Raw genomic sequence first — 18,555 nt, 5'->3', positions numbered from 1 at the left:
AGCCCCATGTCAGGTTCCATGCTTAGCGTGGAACTTGATTCAGATTCCCTCTCTCTCTCTCTCCCCCTCTGCCCCTCTTCCCCTCTCTCACACAAATAATAATTTAATAAAATAACAATTAAAAATAATAATTAAAATTACTAAAATTATTAAATAGTAAATATAATTAAAATTAATTAAAATAATGATTAATAATTAAATAATAATTAATTAATAAAATAATAATGGCAATAAAATAATAATTAATAATTGTAAATAAATAATAATTGAATTATTAAAATAATAATAATTAAAATAATAATTAAAATAATTAAAATGCAATGCAATGCAATGCAATGCAATGCAATGCAATAAAATAAAATAAAATAAAATAAAATAAAATAAAATAAAATAAAATAAGAAAGGCATCTTCAACCAAACCACAAACATCAATAGCACTGATATGACTGTTGACACTCCCTCACCTCCCCGATCAGGACTATCACACAATGGGGCAGAGCTCCAGCCTTGTGGCCCAGGAGCACCAGGAAAGACCCAGTGAAACAGTTCAGGGGCTTGGGATAAAGAGAAGACGACCATTCTTCAGGCCAGGCCAGGGGCCGGCAAGATTTCTCGGTTAGAGGCCAGACAGTCAACAGTTCGAGCTTCGCTGGCCGCGTGTGTTCTCTCTTGCACACTCTCTTCTCTATCCTTTTACACAATCGTTTACAGCTGTCCGAGGCCCTTCTTAGCTCACGGGTTGCACAGCAACAGGCTGTAGGCTACGGGTTGCCAACACTGGGCTGTCAGGACCGTGGGCTTCAGATGCACGTGGCACCAGGGGTTGGGGCGGGGGCGGGGTCTACGTTCTGGGACCCAGAACTGCAACAGGCAACTTGACAAGGAGTTTTGTGCTTTCTCCAGAAATGAGGGCTGGTCTGGGAGACGTCATCGGGGAGGTAAAATGGCTTTTTTGCTGTGTCGATGGTTGTGCTTCCTAACTCTTTTACAAAAAGATGATGATTCGTTTGCTTTGTTTTTTCAAAATTGTTCTTATTTGGTAGAATGAAAAATTGGCAACCGTGACCTGTCCGAGAATACAAGGTAAGCCACTAATCCAAGAGGAGAATGTAAGCCCGCCTGTCTTCTCCACACCCACGTGGCCTCATCTCGCTCCGGATCCAGCCTCCTGCTGAAATCATGTCACTGCTGTCACAGCTGACCCCTGACCCTAGCTCTCCCCTCCCCAGTATTGTGTCCTGGAAACCAGGACCCTTACCATGGTCCTAATGTCCCCTTTCCCCTGCTTTGGGTCACAACCTCCTGACTATGGAAACTTCTAGTCTTTCTCATTACTTACCCTCAATAGGGCATGCCTGGTCATTTGACCACATTCTTCAAATTCTTTGCCATAATTTTCAGCTCACAATTTTCATTTCCACCCAGACCCTGCTGAAGTCTTGGGTGAATTTACCATCTACGGGGACTGTCGATGGTCCACTCACCACTCTGGTCTGTTTCCTGACCCCTTTAGTCCCAGAGACATTCATATCCACTCGTTCCAGCCCAGAACGCCCACGGCCACATCCACACCCTAAACCAGCTCCCGGACTTCCGCTGCGATGCCACTCTCCTCCCCCCTCTAGGGCACCCATCTTCACAGGTCTGTCCGAAGCCAGGGCCACCCACTGGTCCGCTGTTTCAACTTCCCTTTTGCCAGTGCCCTCAACCCCGTCTTCCTGGTTGGATTAACCCAAGGGACTGCTTTGTCTGCAGCTCGTCTTGGTCAGCTGAGCACAACTCAAGCCACTTCCCCAGACAGATCGGCACCTTCACAACTTCTGGATCCCCAGCCTCACCTGAACCGTCAACCCCTTGGCACCCTCGTCCTCACCTCCTTCTGTTCTCTCTATCCACCACCTCTGGTGCCTGTTGCTCCGTCCAGGCCCAGCGCCGTCACAGCCCCTGCACCTTCAGCAGGTGCCCGACCTCTCGCCTCCCAGAGAAAAGAGGGACGGTCCTCAGCATTGTCCTCAACTCTGTGTCCCCCTCTCCACTCTCTATGAATCATCCCGTCTTCTTTCTTTCTTTCTCCTAGACGGAGGAAGGATGGCTGTTGGGACGGGTTCCCCCATCTGTGTTCTAGAACTCGTTCTTTCTCACCACCCCCCAGGGGCATCTGCAACCAATTACACCCCCAGGCCAGTCCTGCTCCCACCCCTCCTCTGTCTTTGGTCCATCCCTGGACACTGACACTTGACTCTTAGCATAAAAACACACTCAAATGCCCCCCTTGAAAACAAGACGTTATTCTACCCCACAGTTTCTTACCTTGGGGGTTAGATTTCCAGGGCTGATTTTCTGAAAATAGAGGCAAAATCAGGTATGTATGGAGGGGCATACTGTTTCAATACATTATCGGGGGGGGGGGGTGGTTCACGACCCAAGACAGATAGTTACCAACGAATGGGCCACCTTCTCCTTTAGCTGTCAATCTTGCTCTCTCTTTTTATTCAGAGCCAACATTCTTGGGAAAAGCTTGTAGCTTCTACTTTCTCAAATCGCTACTATTTCGCTTTTTCCCTCATCATCCCACTACATTCATAAGGTGCTTGCCTAGCCCAGTGAACGTCTGTAGTCCCCATCGTCCTTGAAGTTGTTGGTCACATCTCCCTTCCCTGGTTTCCGTGACACCCCACGCCACCAGCATGCCTCCCATCTTCCTCCTGCTTCCCCTGGCTTCTCTCCTTCTCTTCCCTTCCATGCTGTTGTTCTTCAGGGGTCTGTCCTTGACCTTCACTGTTGATATCCGACACACTCTCCACGGGCAATCTCACTGTCCCCATGACTTAAAGTACTGACACGCTGATGACCATCAGCACATCTCCAGGCCGGAAGCTTCACCCAAGCGCCATGCCGAGACAGTCCGTGCTTAGCAGACCCCTCCCAGCAGGTGGCCACGACGTATCCCAAACTCGGCCTGTTGAAAGCTGAGGGCTTACTCTTACTTCCATCCTTAGCCACGGTCTTCGCCTGGTTCCCTTCTTACGCTCTCCGTCTCGGGAACTGGCCCCGCTACCCATGGGACTGCCCAACCTGAAGTGTTAAATGTTGTCCCCCGACTGGTGTTCGGGTAGACTGAATGTCCACCCAGAAAGGACCTGATAGAAGGAAAATTAAAACAAATACTCTTTCAAGTCTAAATCTCAGGTTCTACCATCATAAGTGGACGCTCTCCCCGGAAAACACATCCAGCCAAAACATGGCCTCCAACGTTTCTCGAGATCTGTCTGCTGCCTCCCTTACCTACCTCCTCAGTCACATCTCTCTTCGTTCTACTCCCTACCCCCCAAAACTCACGTCTGGAGGTCTAGCCAATCACTCCGTGTTGTACGACGTTGTTCCTCTCATCTGACATACGCTTGGTAAGTGAAGTCAGTTTATTCACGCAGTGAACTCATGTCATCCTTTAAGACGTAATTCAGATGTCACTTCGCACGCACACCCCTCTGAGGCTCCCACCTCCACTACCGCCAGCCTGTTCCACTGATCTGTCTACTGTTCCACTAATATGTCTACTGTTCTACGAATAGACTGCACTGCAATTTTCTCATGTTTTCTATCTCTGTTAAATTAGGAGCTCCTGGAGACCAAAGACTCCGCCTCAGTTTTCATTGCTTGTCTGAGCCCTATCATAATAGTATATAAAAATCTCGGGGCACCTGGGTGGCTCGGTCGGTTGGGCGTCTGACTTCGGCTCAGGTCATGATCTCGTGGTTCATGAGTTCGAGCCCCGCGTCGGGCTCTGTGCTGACAGCTCAGAGCCTGGAGCCTGTTTCGGATTCTGTGTCTCCCTCTCTCTCTGCCCCTCCCCTGTTCACGCTCTGTCTCTCTCTGTCTCAAAAATAAATAAACGCTAAAAAAAATTTTTTTTAATCTCAACAATAGAAATAGTAACATAGCTGTAGGTGGCACTTGCTAATGTTCCGTGTGCTGACAGGAACAATAATATCAATATTTTGCGTGTATTTTGCGTCCTAAATGTGTACTTCATGAATGAATCGATGAAGTTCCTTAACTGGTAAAGAACGAATGGGATGCCAAGTATTTTTTTTTTATCTCTATAAAGATTACTACTATGATTATTCGCCTACCACAAGACCTCGAGTGGATCAGTGGCAGAACTGATCACCTAGTGTGGCTCATTCCAGTTGATGGAACATTTCACTGACACTACAAGATGTAATCACTACATCAGCCTATGCGTCAACGGTATTACTGTCACTATTTTTCAAGGGACTGAACTGAGGCTCCGAGCTGGTGTAGGACGTGGCCACAGTCACGGCTCGTGGTTAGCAAACCAAAGGCTTAACAAAGACTTCCCCCTCCCAGTACCCACTTCGCCGCAGCTACCCCTCTCTCCCCGGGACTCCGCTTCAGAGACAAAGTGGTTCCCTTTCTTGGCCTGTGTTTTGCAGGCAAAGGTTTCCACAGACATCTGAAATGGGCCAGCCTCTGCCGAGGTTATGAGCCGTGGATGGGTGAGTAATCATCTTTTACACCACTAACTTCAAAGACCATGGTGGAGAAAATTCCTCACTAAGAAAAAGACAGGCACGTGGGACCAGACTTGGGACAATCCTCCCTCCGTGTCCTCCTGACAAATCACTAAGTTCATCACAAGCCAAATTCCTACTGGAAATTCAAAGGCTCGGGATAAACCTGATTTCTCTCTGGGAAGGTTGACTCCTATCAAATGGACCCCTCCAAATTCCCCCCCACATACAAAGGCGACCAGGAAGCTGGTACAATAACGGGGTTTTCTGGGAGCATGTGAACTCTTTCTTGGGGTCATTGCGTGTGATCCTGGGTGCTGGATGAAACTGCCGAAATTCAGAGGCATAAATGCGTATGGAGCACCAACGTGAGCTAATCAGAGAAATTCCAATAGTGCAGAGGTTTTTTTGGACAAAGAGCATCAGGCAGAGGCTGGCCTGACCTCTCAGTGGACTGTGGGTAACTCGCCCAAGGTCACGCAGCTGGTCTGGACCCAGGCGGGCAGACTCCTGAGGCTCTACTCTGCCTTTCGGGGCACGGTGGCAGTAAGGGCAGCTACGGCCGTCACCACTGTCCGTTAGGGGCTGCGTGTGACAGGCACTGTACTAAGCACTGCCCTCCATGCTTCATCCAAATCTCACGGCCACTTGTGGAGGCAGGGCTATTAGGAAGTCTGCCTTAAGGATGCTGAGGCTCAGAGCAGTAACATGACGTGCCCTGGGTCACACAGAGTAAGAACAGAACTAGAATTGAAACCCAGATTCACCCCATCCATGCCACAGTCTCTCTGCGTCACTGCTCCTACTTCTACAAACATCTGCCCCAAACTGCTTGCCTGTGCGTAAGTTATCACAAAAACAGAAAAACAAAGGCCACGCCTTAAAGCACAACGGAGCCAATCGTCAGAATTACAAAAACAGAAAACTCAGAGGGAAGCTTAGAGGCCATTTAAGCCACCTCCTCACACCGCAAGGGCATCTCCAACAGGCTCGACTTCTCCAGTGATGGGGAGCTCATCACCTCAATCTCCATCAGAGCGAGATCACCAGTGCCTTCTCCTTTCATCATCTGACCCCATCTCCTTCTCGCCCCGTCCCTCCCTGGTCCCCTCAGGATGACAGACGCCCCGATCCATACTGAAGGCTTCCCTCAATCCCTTCTGAGCTGGGCCCTCTCGTCTCCTGGACTTTGCCCATGTAGGAGGGAAGGTGACTGCCTCCTTCATAAATCAAATCCCACTCCTCCAAGGGGGTCAGAGGTCAGAATTCCGCGGAGACTCAGCAGTAGGGATGAAGAAAAAGAGGAATGACCACAGAATCGTTAAAACAAAACACAACTTAATATAGCACTAGCCGCTTAGAACATGGCATTACTATCTTGAACCAACGGTTAATATTATTATAATCCATGAAACTAAAGGAAATCTACCCCTGTGGATGGACTGCAATTCAGGGACGGTTGGGTTCACAGACCACTATGCAAAGTGACTTGAGGGGCTCTAGGAAAGGCAACCTGTCTAAAACACTTCTCCTAAATACTGGTCAAATCGTCTGAGAAACAACCATTTTCTGGTTTATCCGCTTGTTGAAATGTGAAAACTCTTGTAGAAAATATATTAAGGTAATATCAAGTATTTGCAGCGTGAATTATTTTGTCAACTGCTCAACTCCATTTAAATGTTTTATTCATTTATTTTGAGCGAGGAAGGGGCACAGAGAGAACCCCACGCAGGCTCCACACTGCCAGTGCCGAGCCCGACGCGGGGCTCGATCCCACGGACTGCGAGATCATGACCTGAGCCGAAATCAAGCGTCGGTCGCTTAACCGACTGAGCCCCCACCCCCGGGCGCCCCAACTCCACTGGGTCTGACGAGAGTTCTCCAGCAGAGCACTAGGAAATAAAACAATAAATAAGCAAGGTGTATCTCCTCCGTGACAGCTAGCTGGTCAGGGCTGGTTTGAGAGTGGGAGGGAAAGAGGAAAGAGGAACCACTTCTGTAGTCAGAGAGGCCCGCCTTGGGATGGGAGTTGCAGCGGGGAGGTGGGGTGCTGAGAAGCAGATAGTCACGAGTTTCCCCGAGTGGGCTGGAGGCCAGGAATAGGAAGGGGGGAAAAATCGGGAGGAACCAAAAGCTCCCTCCACCTCAGAGTTTTGACTGTGCTCATTTTTTATCGGGTAGTATCTGATTGATTCCAGGCTGAAAATATGCCTTCTATAGCTAAGCAAGACACTTGAAAGAAATCTTTAAAGCTAAAGCCAAAACAACCGAAACCAAAAGGTAGGTCTTAAGCTGGCATATTTTCTTCTTGGTTCTGTCTCCCTTAAATTTGATTGAACAATTCCCCGACGGACCAGGTACACACCTGGTACTAACCATCCGGGGAGGAAGTTTCTGACAAAAATCCTAAGTCTTCTCCAGCCCCTGAGGTCTAACAAGGGTTCAGGACACAATCAATCAGCAAACATTAATCCAGTGCCTCCTGGGCTCGCCATGTACAGCTGCACAGGTTGTACACTGTACTACATCGCAGGGGCAGCTTTTATAAATATTACCTGTGAAAGAGATCCCTTAGAACGGGCAGCACTTGACCTAATTTAGCTTTTCCAACACTGCCACCTTCACCAGGCACTGGCCGAGGCAATTTTACACGGCACATCTCTTTCAAGCTTAATAACAGCCCGTTGAATTAGGCATCATCATCTCCATTTTGAAGGTGAGGCACCTGAGACTCAGAAAGTTTCTTTAAATTGGTCGAGATCGCTCATTGATACACCTTTCCAACAAACACTGAACCTCTGTTAGCTTTAAATACTAACGTAGAGCAAACTGAATATATACATATTAAACCTAACAAATTCTAGGGGCGCCTGGGTGGCTCAGTCGGTTAAGCGTCCGACTTCAGCTCGGGTCATGAGCTCACGGTTCGTGGGGTCGAGTCCTGTGTCAGGCTCTGTGCTGACAGCTCGGAGCCCGGAGCCTGCCTCAGATTCTGTGTCTCCCCCTCTCTCCGACCCTCCCCTGCTCGCCCTCTGTCTCTCTCAAAAATAAATAAACATTAAAAAGAATTTTAAACCTAACAAATGATAAAGAAAACAACAGTGTCTATTATATACCAGGCACCGTGCTAAGTATGAAGGATCAAGCCACAAGTTGTGAACTCAGTTTCTGGGAGCACGAAATCTGGCAAGCAGACAGCAGTGCCCTCATTCATTCAGTAAATACCTTGCGAGCACTCACTAGGTACCAGGGAACCTTCTAGGGGCTGAGGCTACAGCAGTGAATGAGACACCGAGCCCCTGTCGCATGCAGTTTCCCTTCTGGGGGAAGGGCAGACGAACATTCAAGACGTAAGCAGGTGAGAAAATTTCACAGCAGACAAGAGAGCAGGGTGAGGGAGTGGAGAGTGCCCAAGGGGGCTGCTTCGATGCGGAGTTAGGGGTGATGTCAACTCAGAGAAGGGGCCCCACGGAAACGTGCTAGGAGGAAGTCCCGTGGTGCAGGGCTGTCTGTGGGCTCTGCTCACTGCCGTAGCCCCTGCACCTAGCGCCTGGCCCAGGGGAAATGCCCACTAACCACTTGCAGAATGAATGAGCAGATAGATGGGGCAGTGGCGGCCAAGGCACGAGAAACCATAACCGTGGCCCCGATCCTGCACCCCAGCAGCTGGCGCGATGCTCCCTCCCGCATCCACGGGGAGACGTGAAACTGACCACCTGGGGGCTGCTTTCCTCACACCTCCCGTTTCCTTCCACCCGCCGCTGCTGTGGCTCCGGTTCGCCAGCTGTGTCCTTCTGCTCCTCAGCCCCCGGGGGTCTCGGAAGGGAGATCGGGGCTGAGGTGGGGGGGGGGCAGGGTGGAGGGCTGCTGCTAGTAGGAAGCTGTGCCCCGAGCCCGCTCGGCCCTGCTAACTGCAGCTGCCCAGCCAGCGTGGCCCTATGGGAGAGGAGCCTCCAGGCTGCACGCCCCACTTGGGGAGGGAGTCCCTGGGGCACGAGACCCATCCCCGGACAGCAGTTCTCAGGGGGTGGCTGCAGACTCTGCACTGGGAGCCCCCGCGGTGGGTGCACACGCATGGAAACCTTGTGCGGCTTTGGGACGGAGATGCACGTTTTCCACGGGCTCTTGGAGTCGGTGCCTGCTCCCTGGGGCCTTCCAGCCCAAGGACCCAAAGAATTAAGAATTAGCCCTGGTGTGGGTTGCCGTGTCACCAGTCTAGTGACAGTGCCCCTGCACGGTCTGCAGGAACCCTCCAGCCCTGCGGAGCACGCTGTGACGTCGGGAACGAGCGGGTCTGCCCAGCTGCGGTGCGTGCTCCCGGCAGGCTGGCCCTGCTGTCAGCCCCCGCAGGGAGAGCGGCCCTCCAGAAGGTCATGCCCACATCCTCATGTCACCGAAATAAAGGCGGAGAACATGTGAAGCTCATCCCAGCATCCCTGAAAGGGCAGCGGAGGCCTCTATGCCACTGAGACCACTCTGCAGCTCACCGTCTCCTCTGGCCAGCCCTGCACCTTCCCTTTTCCCCCCTTCCCCCCCCGTGGGTGCCTTTGCACCTCAGTGTCTGGCTCCTGGGGAACCCAGCCAGCCACACTCAGCAGAGCGGGGAGACTGGGTTCAAATTCGGACTGGGTCTGAATCTCTCCTATTTGCTAGCTGTTTGAACTTGGACCTCTCTGAGCCTTAGCTTCCAGGTCTGTAGGATGCACATAGTCATGCGCACAGGGCAGTCGCGAGGGTTAAAATACGGAAAGCATTTAGCACAGTGATTGATGCGACAGCCAACGAGTAGGAGTTTTTAAAGTATATAGTTCTGTACCTCTGCCCTTAACTGGCTGTGACTTACTAGAGCCATCTTCTCTCTCTGCCCATTTCCCCTTCCACAGAAAGATGGGTTTGGACTTGTGAATTATTGCCGACATTTCTTAAACACTCACCCTTTATCAGGTTCCGTGCAGAGCCTTGTACTTTTTCTTCAGCACAAGCCCACTAGATTCATCTCTCTTGTTTGCTACCATCATCCCCCCCTTTCAGAGAGGCAAACGGAGGCATCGCCAGGCTGAGAAAGACCTAGAAGAGGACTGGGAGCTGCATGGACCGACTTCAAAGCCCGTGGCTGGGCCATGTCCCGATGCTTCCCTCACTTAGAAGATGTGCAGGCTCCCTGCCAGCACTCACATTTTTTAGGATCACACCACTCTCCAGCTTAATAGAAAACATTCGCAGAAAAGATCAACCAAATTCCAGCACCCCACTGGCACAGCGAGGCGAAGTTGATGGACAGTAGTTGTGTGGCCTGAAAGACTGTCTGTGCAGACACTTCCATCACCTGGAATTCAGGCTTGTAGCTGTCCCCGAGCTCGGGGAGGGAGGCGGTGAGGAGAGGAGCTGGAGGGCTGGGCTGGGACCAACAGCAAGGAGGCACCTTTCTCCCCGCAGGGAGCAAACTGTGTCATACCTGCCGCTCCAAGGGGGGCTCCCGCTCGAGAGCCGGGAGCATTTTCTAAGGGGCATTTTGAAGTGTCTCGGGGTAGAATGAACTGAGAAGACAGATACGGATTTTCAAAGATTCATAATCCGTGTTTTCCCCTGGTGGGCAATCCAAATACTCAATTTGCTTCAGCGGCACCTCTGAGCAAGTGCTTCTGAAATGGCAGATGAAAAGCGACATATCAGTTGTCGTGGGAATAAGCCCGCGGAAGATCCGGTGTTTGGGCAGGCGGGAGAGGGGGAGACTGAGGCACCTACAGTGGGCTCCTGCCTCTGAGAAGGTGATTCCTGCTGACCCTGAATGTCCTCTCTGGATTGCTTGGTCTTTTAAGAAGCAACGGACATCTTCTTGTATAAAGAAATGACAGCTTTCCTGTTTCACTGGTTTTTAAAAATGTACAAAATTTCCCCCAGCGAGTAAAATGGTATTCTATATACAGATAACACGCCTGTGCACGTTTTCTCAAAATCGAGCTTGTCTGTCCACCAACGCATTCCCCTTACAGCCCCAAAGGAGGGCTTTTGAACAGTCTGAAAGCTCAGTGTGCAACTGTGTAAAGGCCTTCAGGGAAGTGTGGCAGCCAAGGCACCTAGCTTCTGGCCCCCGTCCCCCATCTGGCCTCTCCCTGCCCCTCGCTGGCCTTGCAGTCCTAGACTACTTCTCTTTCTATTTCATCATGTGCCACACTGATGCACACCTTTGGGCTTCTCTTTGCACACCTCCCTCTACCCAGATGCTTCCTTTCCCCCCCCTTGACGTCTGATGAACGTATGCTCCTTCTCTATGTCGCAACGTGGGGCCGTGATGCACTCTGGTACTTTCCCTGTCTGTCTGCGGTGAATCTGGGGGAGGCTTCCCGAGGCCCCCACTGTGGTAAGTGGCTCAGCTCCTTCAATTCTGACTTCCTGTGCCTTTCTCCCAACTAGAAGGCCGGCCCTTGTCCTTGCAGTCAAGACCTCTGGCCCCCAGCACAGCGCCTTTTCTGGAATGTAAGTGAAAATTCAGAATCCATGACCCGAAAAGTGGCTGGCAGAGACATATGCACGGAGGGGAACTAAATTGAAGGGAAGGACGAGCTGTTTGGCCCTAACACGTTTCTCCAACGCGTCCGCCCTAGGGCTCCCTGCCACGTTCACCCGACCCCACCCCAGGTCATCGTACCAAGGTCTAGTGCCAAACCCAGTACAGAGTCTCCTGCCAGCCCTGTGCTCGAGCGAAAGCCTTTCCCTATGGCCCTTCTGCCTCATCTCACTGACGAGCCTAGGCCCAGCATATGGAAATGTCTCCAACGTCTGAACGCCCCAGGCTGTTTCATGCCCCTGGGCCTTTGCACACACAAACCACTCTCTCTGAGGGAAAGGCGTACTGAAACTTGGCCATTGGACAAACTCCTGCCATCTTCAAACCACCTAGCGTGTTAGAAGCCTCCCCGACTTGTGAGAGCTCGGAAGTCACCTTCCCCTTCCCCTCACCCCCACTGACCCATCAGTGCATCAGAATCCTTCTTCAAAGAGGCTTTGAATGAGTGGCTTAATGCACACCAGCTCATCACAAGACACAAGGCCAAGCGGTAGATGTCCGGACAAGTCTAGGGCTGGAAGTCTACCTCTGCCACCCTTTCCAGAAACTCAAACCAGATGTTCTTGTCTAACTTGGAGGGGGGCCAGATGCACGGGGGCTCAAATCCCAGGGGTTCATTTAACCTCTCGGATCCTCAGCTCCCTTATTTGAGAAACAGACCTCACCACCATCTAACTTTCTGATGAGCACCAAAGGATTTGTAAAATGTTTGGTGTTTAATAAATATTTCCTTTCCTCTCCGGATAGGAAGTGCATAAAGATGAGCATTTTTGCATACACATGGGGTACACACGCAAGTGTGCGCACGCACACGCACTCACGCACGCACAGTCCGTGTCAGAATCACGCTCACATATCAATACCCCGGAGGCGGCATTGTGCCCTCGCTTGACTGCCGTCAGAGGAACATACCCAGACTCTCCACGCCAATTTGGGAACTCTGAGCCCAGATGGAACGCACACTCTGACGTCCCTCCTGCTTTCAAATCACACTTGTCAAAATCGCACTTGTTTCAGAAGCCTGTGACATGTCACTCTGCCTTGGAAACTTCAACTCAGATCCACAGACTGCATGTGTGAAGGGGGATGCGAAACTCTACATCCTTTGCTCCCTTGTGTTGGTAATTCAAGTCCCAGGAATACAAATTATCAGGGGGGAAAAAAAACAGAGCAGAAACACCGCAAAAGCCCTGAAGGTGTTCACACTTTGATTTGTTCGTATCTAAGAGTATGCATTTGACATTCAGATCCTGGAGCATTCTTTATCTACGCGCTGAATAAGTAACACTTTTGTAATGAGAAAGATTCCAATCTTGGATTCAAGATTTCCAAGATGGAAAAACGAACTCACTGCTAGTGAGGATATCACTAGAAACGACGCTGGAGACTAATGTGGCAACACAAAGCTAGAGTCTTAAAATATAAAGTGGTCGAACCCAGTAATTCTGCTTTGGAGAATGTATCCCCCGGGAAGTAACCTGGACATTCGGAAGAGCTTTATGGACCCAGGTGCTCATTATGGTATTTTCATAATGACGAGGAGTCATAAACAATCAAATGCCCAAAAATAGTGCAAGTTAGTGAAGTGCAGTGTGAAATGCGGAAGCTGACAACACTGGCCCGTTTTCGCCTGCGTCTTCCTCACCAGATGGGGAGCATCACGAAAGTAGGAATGTGGACAGAGGAATGAATGAATGAATGAATGAATGAATGAACGAACGAATGGATAGATGCATGGTGAATGCATTATTCAGAGAGATAAGTAACAATTTGGAAATATATACCTGACGCTCTGTTAGGTAAACAATGAAAGAGTAACATTGTAGAGAGATTACAAGTACTTCAGACCACAGGAAAGGCTAAGGAGATTAGAAGCAACTAAATCAATGTTTGAACCCACATGACTTCTAAGTAACTCTTGTGATTTTTTTTTCTCCTCTATTTCCGCATGGTTCGAACATTCCACAACTAACTGATAGTAAAAGAGGGCCTGTCTCTTGAGGTCTGTGCGAAGATCAAATGCTTGGTGCAGGACGGAGGACAAAATGGACAAAACACGTTGAAACGTTTCGGAAAAGATTATACGGTCGCATTTAATTCAATGAGGCTCACGTCTCTTCTCTCCCTCCCACAAAAATGAAGACAAGGAATTTAAAAAGTCTAGACCCACAAAGATGACAAGAGAAAACAAGAATGGGCAAACAGCAGATAAGACACTTCGACAAATTTTTCAGTGGGGCAAAGAAGAGGGAGGTGTGTTGATGGACACGTCGGCACAGAGGAGCTAACACTCCAGGTCCCTGAAGAGCAGGTACAGACCTGACCTGTGTGTTTCACGGGCACCCCAAGAAGCCCAAGAAGGCGGGGGGGTACCATGGAAGGCAGGGGTGGAACACGGGACAAAGACAGGAGGGTCCGCTGCCCACACCCCGTGATTGGTGACGGCAACGGGAGATCCCTCTTGCTCCCTGGGGCTCCCCAGTGAGCCACATGCCCATGGATGGAACAAAAATACTCTTGTTTCGACCTCAAGTCTTGACACGACTAGATGTTGGAGACAAAGAAGGAAAATTGAAAAAGGGTGCTACAAGAGAACCTCGACTCCTCACCTATCAAGACAGGAAGGAACCCCACGGTCACTTCCAAGATTGACAAATCGAGGAGTAGCAGGATTCGTGTGTAAGGTAGAAGGGGAGAGGCCAGGGCGAGAAAAACGCAGCTGTAAGAGTTAACCACAATAGCCTCTGGAAGCAGAAATGGCAGGCGGTAGACGTGGGACAAGGAACCGGTCGGGTTTTTCTAAACCCTGAATCTCTGGAGACGATGTGATCATTTCAGTTGTCTTTATGTTATCTTGATAAACCTCAATATCAACTCTGACCAAAGTCTGGTTGGGATACGTGTCCCCTGCTTGGTCGAAGCACCCCCTCCGCCATTCGTGACATGACAATGGCAGCTCCTACGTCACAGCACTTTAGAAAGCTGACACTTTGTCGTCCTATGTCGAAGTCCTAGACATAAAGTCTCCAAGGGTTTAGACACAGATAGAATTCTGTACAGACTGTGCAGAAAATGTGTGTGTGTGTGTGTGTGTGTGATCTCCGAAGTTAGCTCTTTGAACCAGGTGGAAGAAACAACATGGGCTGAGGACATGTATACTTTTAGCCGCGGCCTTGGCTAAATGATTCCTTCCTACACAAGCTCTATATTCTGTCTCTTCAGCCAGCACTGTAATGACAGATGTCTGGAGCTCCTCAGACATCATGTCACAGGGCAGGAATTAACGTCGCTTGGGCCCTACGAGTCATTTCCTGACTCAGAGAAGGCAGAACAGGGCCTTGCATCCAGGCCCTCGCTCTCCGGCACCACTCCCAGCTCACCCGCCTCCAGAAACCACTGCGCCCACCTGCCTGCACTTCCTGCTGCCTCGTGACCAGACGGGGCATGGCGGGGGCGGGGGGCAAGGGGGGGGGGGCGGCAGCCTCAGTCTGGGCCATGCTCCCGGGCTCAGGGCCCCGCCTCAGATGTCACCGTGCCACCCAGTGCACTGAGGGCTGTGAGCCTCTACTTCCCAGCACTAGCTGGTTCTTTCCCTGTTTGGCCACAGGGCCACAGTACCTGACATTGGCCTGGGACCCTGCAGGTCTCGCCACTCCTGGACAGGGTGAGAACAACCCTCGGGATGAAACTTGCAGGCACGGGACCCAGCCCTCCTCTGCCTCCAACTGATTGCACTCTTGGCCAAGGCGTTTATTCACTGGGAGTCGGTTTCCTCATCCGTGAAATGGGCGTGGGGCCAGCAGGGCCCCATCTATGCGTGTGTGCAGTTGCCAGGAGCTCAAATCAATGGTGAGAGGCCCAGGCGAGCTCTCAACCACGGGGCGAAACTAAGAGAGGAGAAGGAAAAGCAAGGTGGATCTCTCCTGAGAGAAGCTGAAAAGACAACTTACCTTTCTCGGGGAGGAAAGGCAGAACCGCCAAGGGGCAAAAACTGGGAGCATCGTTCTGAGCAACTGAAAAGAAGAAGAGAGGCAGCCGGTTAGGTCCCCTCCACCCTCAAAGGTGTCAACAGGGGCTCACGGCAGTAATGGCAAAATCGGACCTGGAAGGCAGACGGGCTGCGTTCAGCCCCCGAGACACCCTGAACTGGTCCGGATGGGCTAGGTTGGGCCGAGGTGACAATCACATCTCAGCGGCTTAAAGCCGCCACCACCCAGGGTGGCCTCTGTCTCGCACCATGCGTCTTCCGTAGGCGGGATGGGGCTTGGCTCTGTGTCATCCCCCCAGGGCCCGGGGGGAGGAAGGCTCCCCCACGCCCCCCGCTTCAACAACACCGAGGCAGGGAAAGCGAATGCAGAAGACGTCGCTCTTGTCTGTAGCTTCTGCCTACAAGGGACACATCCCTCATCTGCACACGGGTCGCTGACCAAAGCCAGCAATGAGGCCGGGGGCTGAGCAGGTAGAGTCCGGCCATGTTCTGGGGACAGGCAGAGGACGGTACATGTGCTTACAGCCGTCACTTTCCGACTCCGTTCACTTGGGCGAGGCACTTAACCCCATGTTTCCACACGTGCGCGATGGGACAATACGACCCACCTTGGGAATCGCGTGACGATGACAGGAGATCACGTAGTGCCAGGCACAGGGTAAGAGCCCAGTAAATGACAGGTGCTCCTGGTAGGCAGGTTGGCGGGGGGGGGGGGGGGGTGCAGAGCAGAGCACAGACTTTATGCAGACAGACCTGGGCCCGAGTCTCCATGTGCCACTTAGAAGCAGCGTGGAAGGACCAGTCATCTGACTTTTTCTAGACCCAATTTCGGCACTGACAAAATGAGGATGTTGTAAAAATTACGGAGAAACCCGCACACCCGGCAGATGGTCCATAAGTGCTAACTATCTTCTTCCCCTCCCCTTACTGAACAGATCGAAAGTTTCATCATTATGCTCTCCCAGCGGCCCAAACCAGGATCTCCATGCATGCTCAGCTGCGGGGGGCATGGTCAGCAGTCAAGGGCAGGGCTCAGGGGTCAACTGCCCAGGGCAAGACCGGCTTGGCCTCTTCCCTCTCTGTGCCCTCCAGAAGTTATCTCGCCTCCCTGTCCTCAACGTCCTTGTCTGGAAAAAGGGCTTACAACAATACCTCTCTCAGGCTCGTGAGCTTTAGATGAGTTGGTACGCGTAAAGCTTTGGGTATACAGTAGGCAGGCACTCAATAAATGCTGGCCGTTATCCGCTCTTAACGTTGCCCTTCTACGGTGACACACTGCTGTCCTATTCTCCCTCCATAAAAAGCATGCATTAGAGTCACAATCTAGTCTGGTCCCTAAGGTGTTGCCCTTCCCCTGCCTTCTTCACTTTGGTCAGGTGAGCCATAACCCAGCCTCTCTTGGTTCTAGAACCTCCAGTTGTATTGTTTTTTGTTTTGTTTTTGTTTTGTTTTGTTTTGTTTTGTTTTGTTTTGTTTTGGTATGGTTCCACCTGCCTGGAAACACCTGTTCCCCCCGAGTCATTCTAAGGCCCTGGTTCCCAGGCTTGGTAACAACCCCGAGCTAGCCCCACCCCCATAGTGTCTGATTCAGCAGGTCTGGGGGGCTCCCTGAAATCTGGCCTCTCTAACAAATTCCCAGGTGACACCGAAGCTGCTGGTCCGAGGACACACTTGAAGGACCACTGAGCTACGGTGTCGTCGGTCATCTAACATTCTGTGAGCTCCTCAAGCAATGCTCAGAATTACTAACCACGGCCATGCTCCGCTGCACCCAGTGGGCCAGTGTGGCTGGCCTGTTTAAATATCTGTCTTTCCTGGAAGAGAGCGGTTCTCAGAGCAAAGATCCTGAGAGTTGACGCAGACTTTGGAGAACAACTAGACCATCTATATCAAGGGCATTCAATTGTTCTCACCCTTGAACCTAGTGATTCTGCTTCCGGAAATGTATCTTGAAATGCAAAGTGAGCTCAGCTTGCAAAGGAAACATTTATGCTATAACATTGTATTGAATTGTACTGTATTGTATCATGTTGTGTTGTAAAGAATGCATATGGTATACATATAGTAGACGTTTATTTCATGGTACTAACTAATCACCAGGAACTATAGAAATTTCTGACACCATGAGAACCAGTAGGCAAGCCGCAGCACATTCCCAGGGAGCACCACCCAGCGGCTCATCTCAGCGAGCACCACCAGGGAGCATCACCCAGCGGCTTATCTCAGCGAGCACCACCAGGGAGCACCACCAGGGAGCACCACCATGAAGCTCATCTCAGCGAGCACCACCAGGGAGCACCATCCAGCAGCTCATCTCAGCGAGCACCACCAGGGAGCACCACCCAGCGGCTCATCTCAGCGAGCACCACCAGGGAGCACCACCCAGCAGCTCATCTCAGCGAGCACCACCAGGGAGCACCACCCAGCGGCTCATCTCAGCGAGCACCACCAGGGAGCACCACCCAGCAGCTCATCTCAGCGAGCACCACCAGGGAGCACCACCATGAAGCTCATCTCAGCGAGCACCACCAGGGAGCACCACCCAGCGGCTCATCTCAGCGAGCACCACCAGGGAGCACCAACCAGCGGCTCATATCAGCGAGCACCACCAGGGAGCACCAACCAGCGGCTCATCTCAGCGAGCACCACCAGGGAGCACCACCAAGCAGCTCATCTCAGAGAGCACCACAAGGGAGCACCACCATGAAGCTCATTTCAGCGAGCACCACCAGGGAGCACCACCAGGGAGCACCACCCAGCAGCTCATCTCAGCGAGCACCACCAGAGAGCACCAACCAGCGGCTCATATCAGCGAGCACCACCAGGGAACACCACCCAGCGGCTCATCTCAGCGAGCACCACCAGGGAGCACCACCCAGCGGCTCATCTCAGCGGGCACCACCAGGGAGCACCACCCAGCAGCTCATCTCAGCGAGCACCACCAGGGAGCACCAACCAGCGGCTCGTCTCAGAGAGCACCACAAGGGAGCACCACCCAGCAGCTCATCTCAGAGAGCACCACAAGGGAGCACCACCATGAAGCTCATTTCAGCGAGCACCACCAGGGAGCACCAACCAGCAGCTCATCTCAGCAAGCACCACCAGGGAGCACCAACCAGCAACTCATCTCAGCGAGCACCACCAGGGAACACCACCCAGCGGCTCATCTCAGCGAGCACCACCAGGGAGTACCACCCAGCGGCTCATCTCAGCGAGCACCACCAGGGAGCACCACCAAGCAGCTCATCTCAGCGAGCACCACCAGGGAGCACCACCCAGCGGCTCATCTCAGCGAGCACCACCAGGGAGCACCACCAAGCAGCTCGTCTCAGAGAGCACCACCAGGGAGCACCACCCAGCAGCTCATCTCAGAGAGCACCACAAGGGAGAACCACCATGAAGCTCATTTCAGCGAGCACCACCAGGGAGCACCACCCAGCGGCTCATCTCAGCGAGCACCACCA

The 18,555-nt window shown here is 51.7% G+C and overlaps 1 protein-coding gene across 4 annotated transcripts in view; it reads right to left on the bottom strand.

Annotated features, from left to right (window-relative positions):
- Positions 1 to 18,555, bottom strand: part of TG (thyroglobulin) — a 259,920-nt gene that overhangs the window by 133,914 nt on the left and 107,451 nt on the right. For all 4 annotated transcript variants that reach the window (XM_045049597.1, XM_045049596.1, XM_045049595.1 and 1 more), the window contains one exon: positions 15,054 to 15,116. In XM_045049597.1, coding sequence (XP_044905532.1) covers positions 15,054 to 15,116 — 63 coding nt within the window. The remainder of the gene's footprint in view (positions 1 to 15,053; positions 15,117 to 18,555) is intronic.

Source organism: Felis catus, chromosome F2 (genome assembly GCF_018350175.1).
Source record: "Felis catus isolate Fca126 chromosome F2, F.catus_Fca126_mat1.0, whole genome shotgun sequence".
Classification (NCBI taxonomy): Eukaryota; Metazoa; Chordata; class Mammalia; order Carnivora; family Felidae; genus Felis; species Felis catus.
Note: the sequence above shows the minus strand (reverse complement) of the source record. Positions and strands in the feature narration are given on the sequence as shown.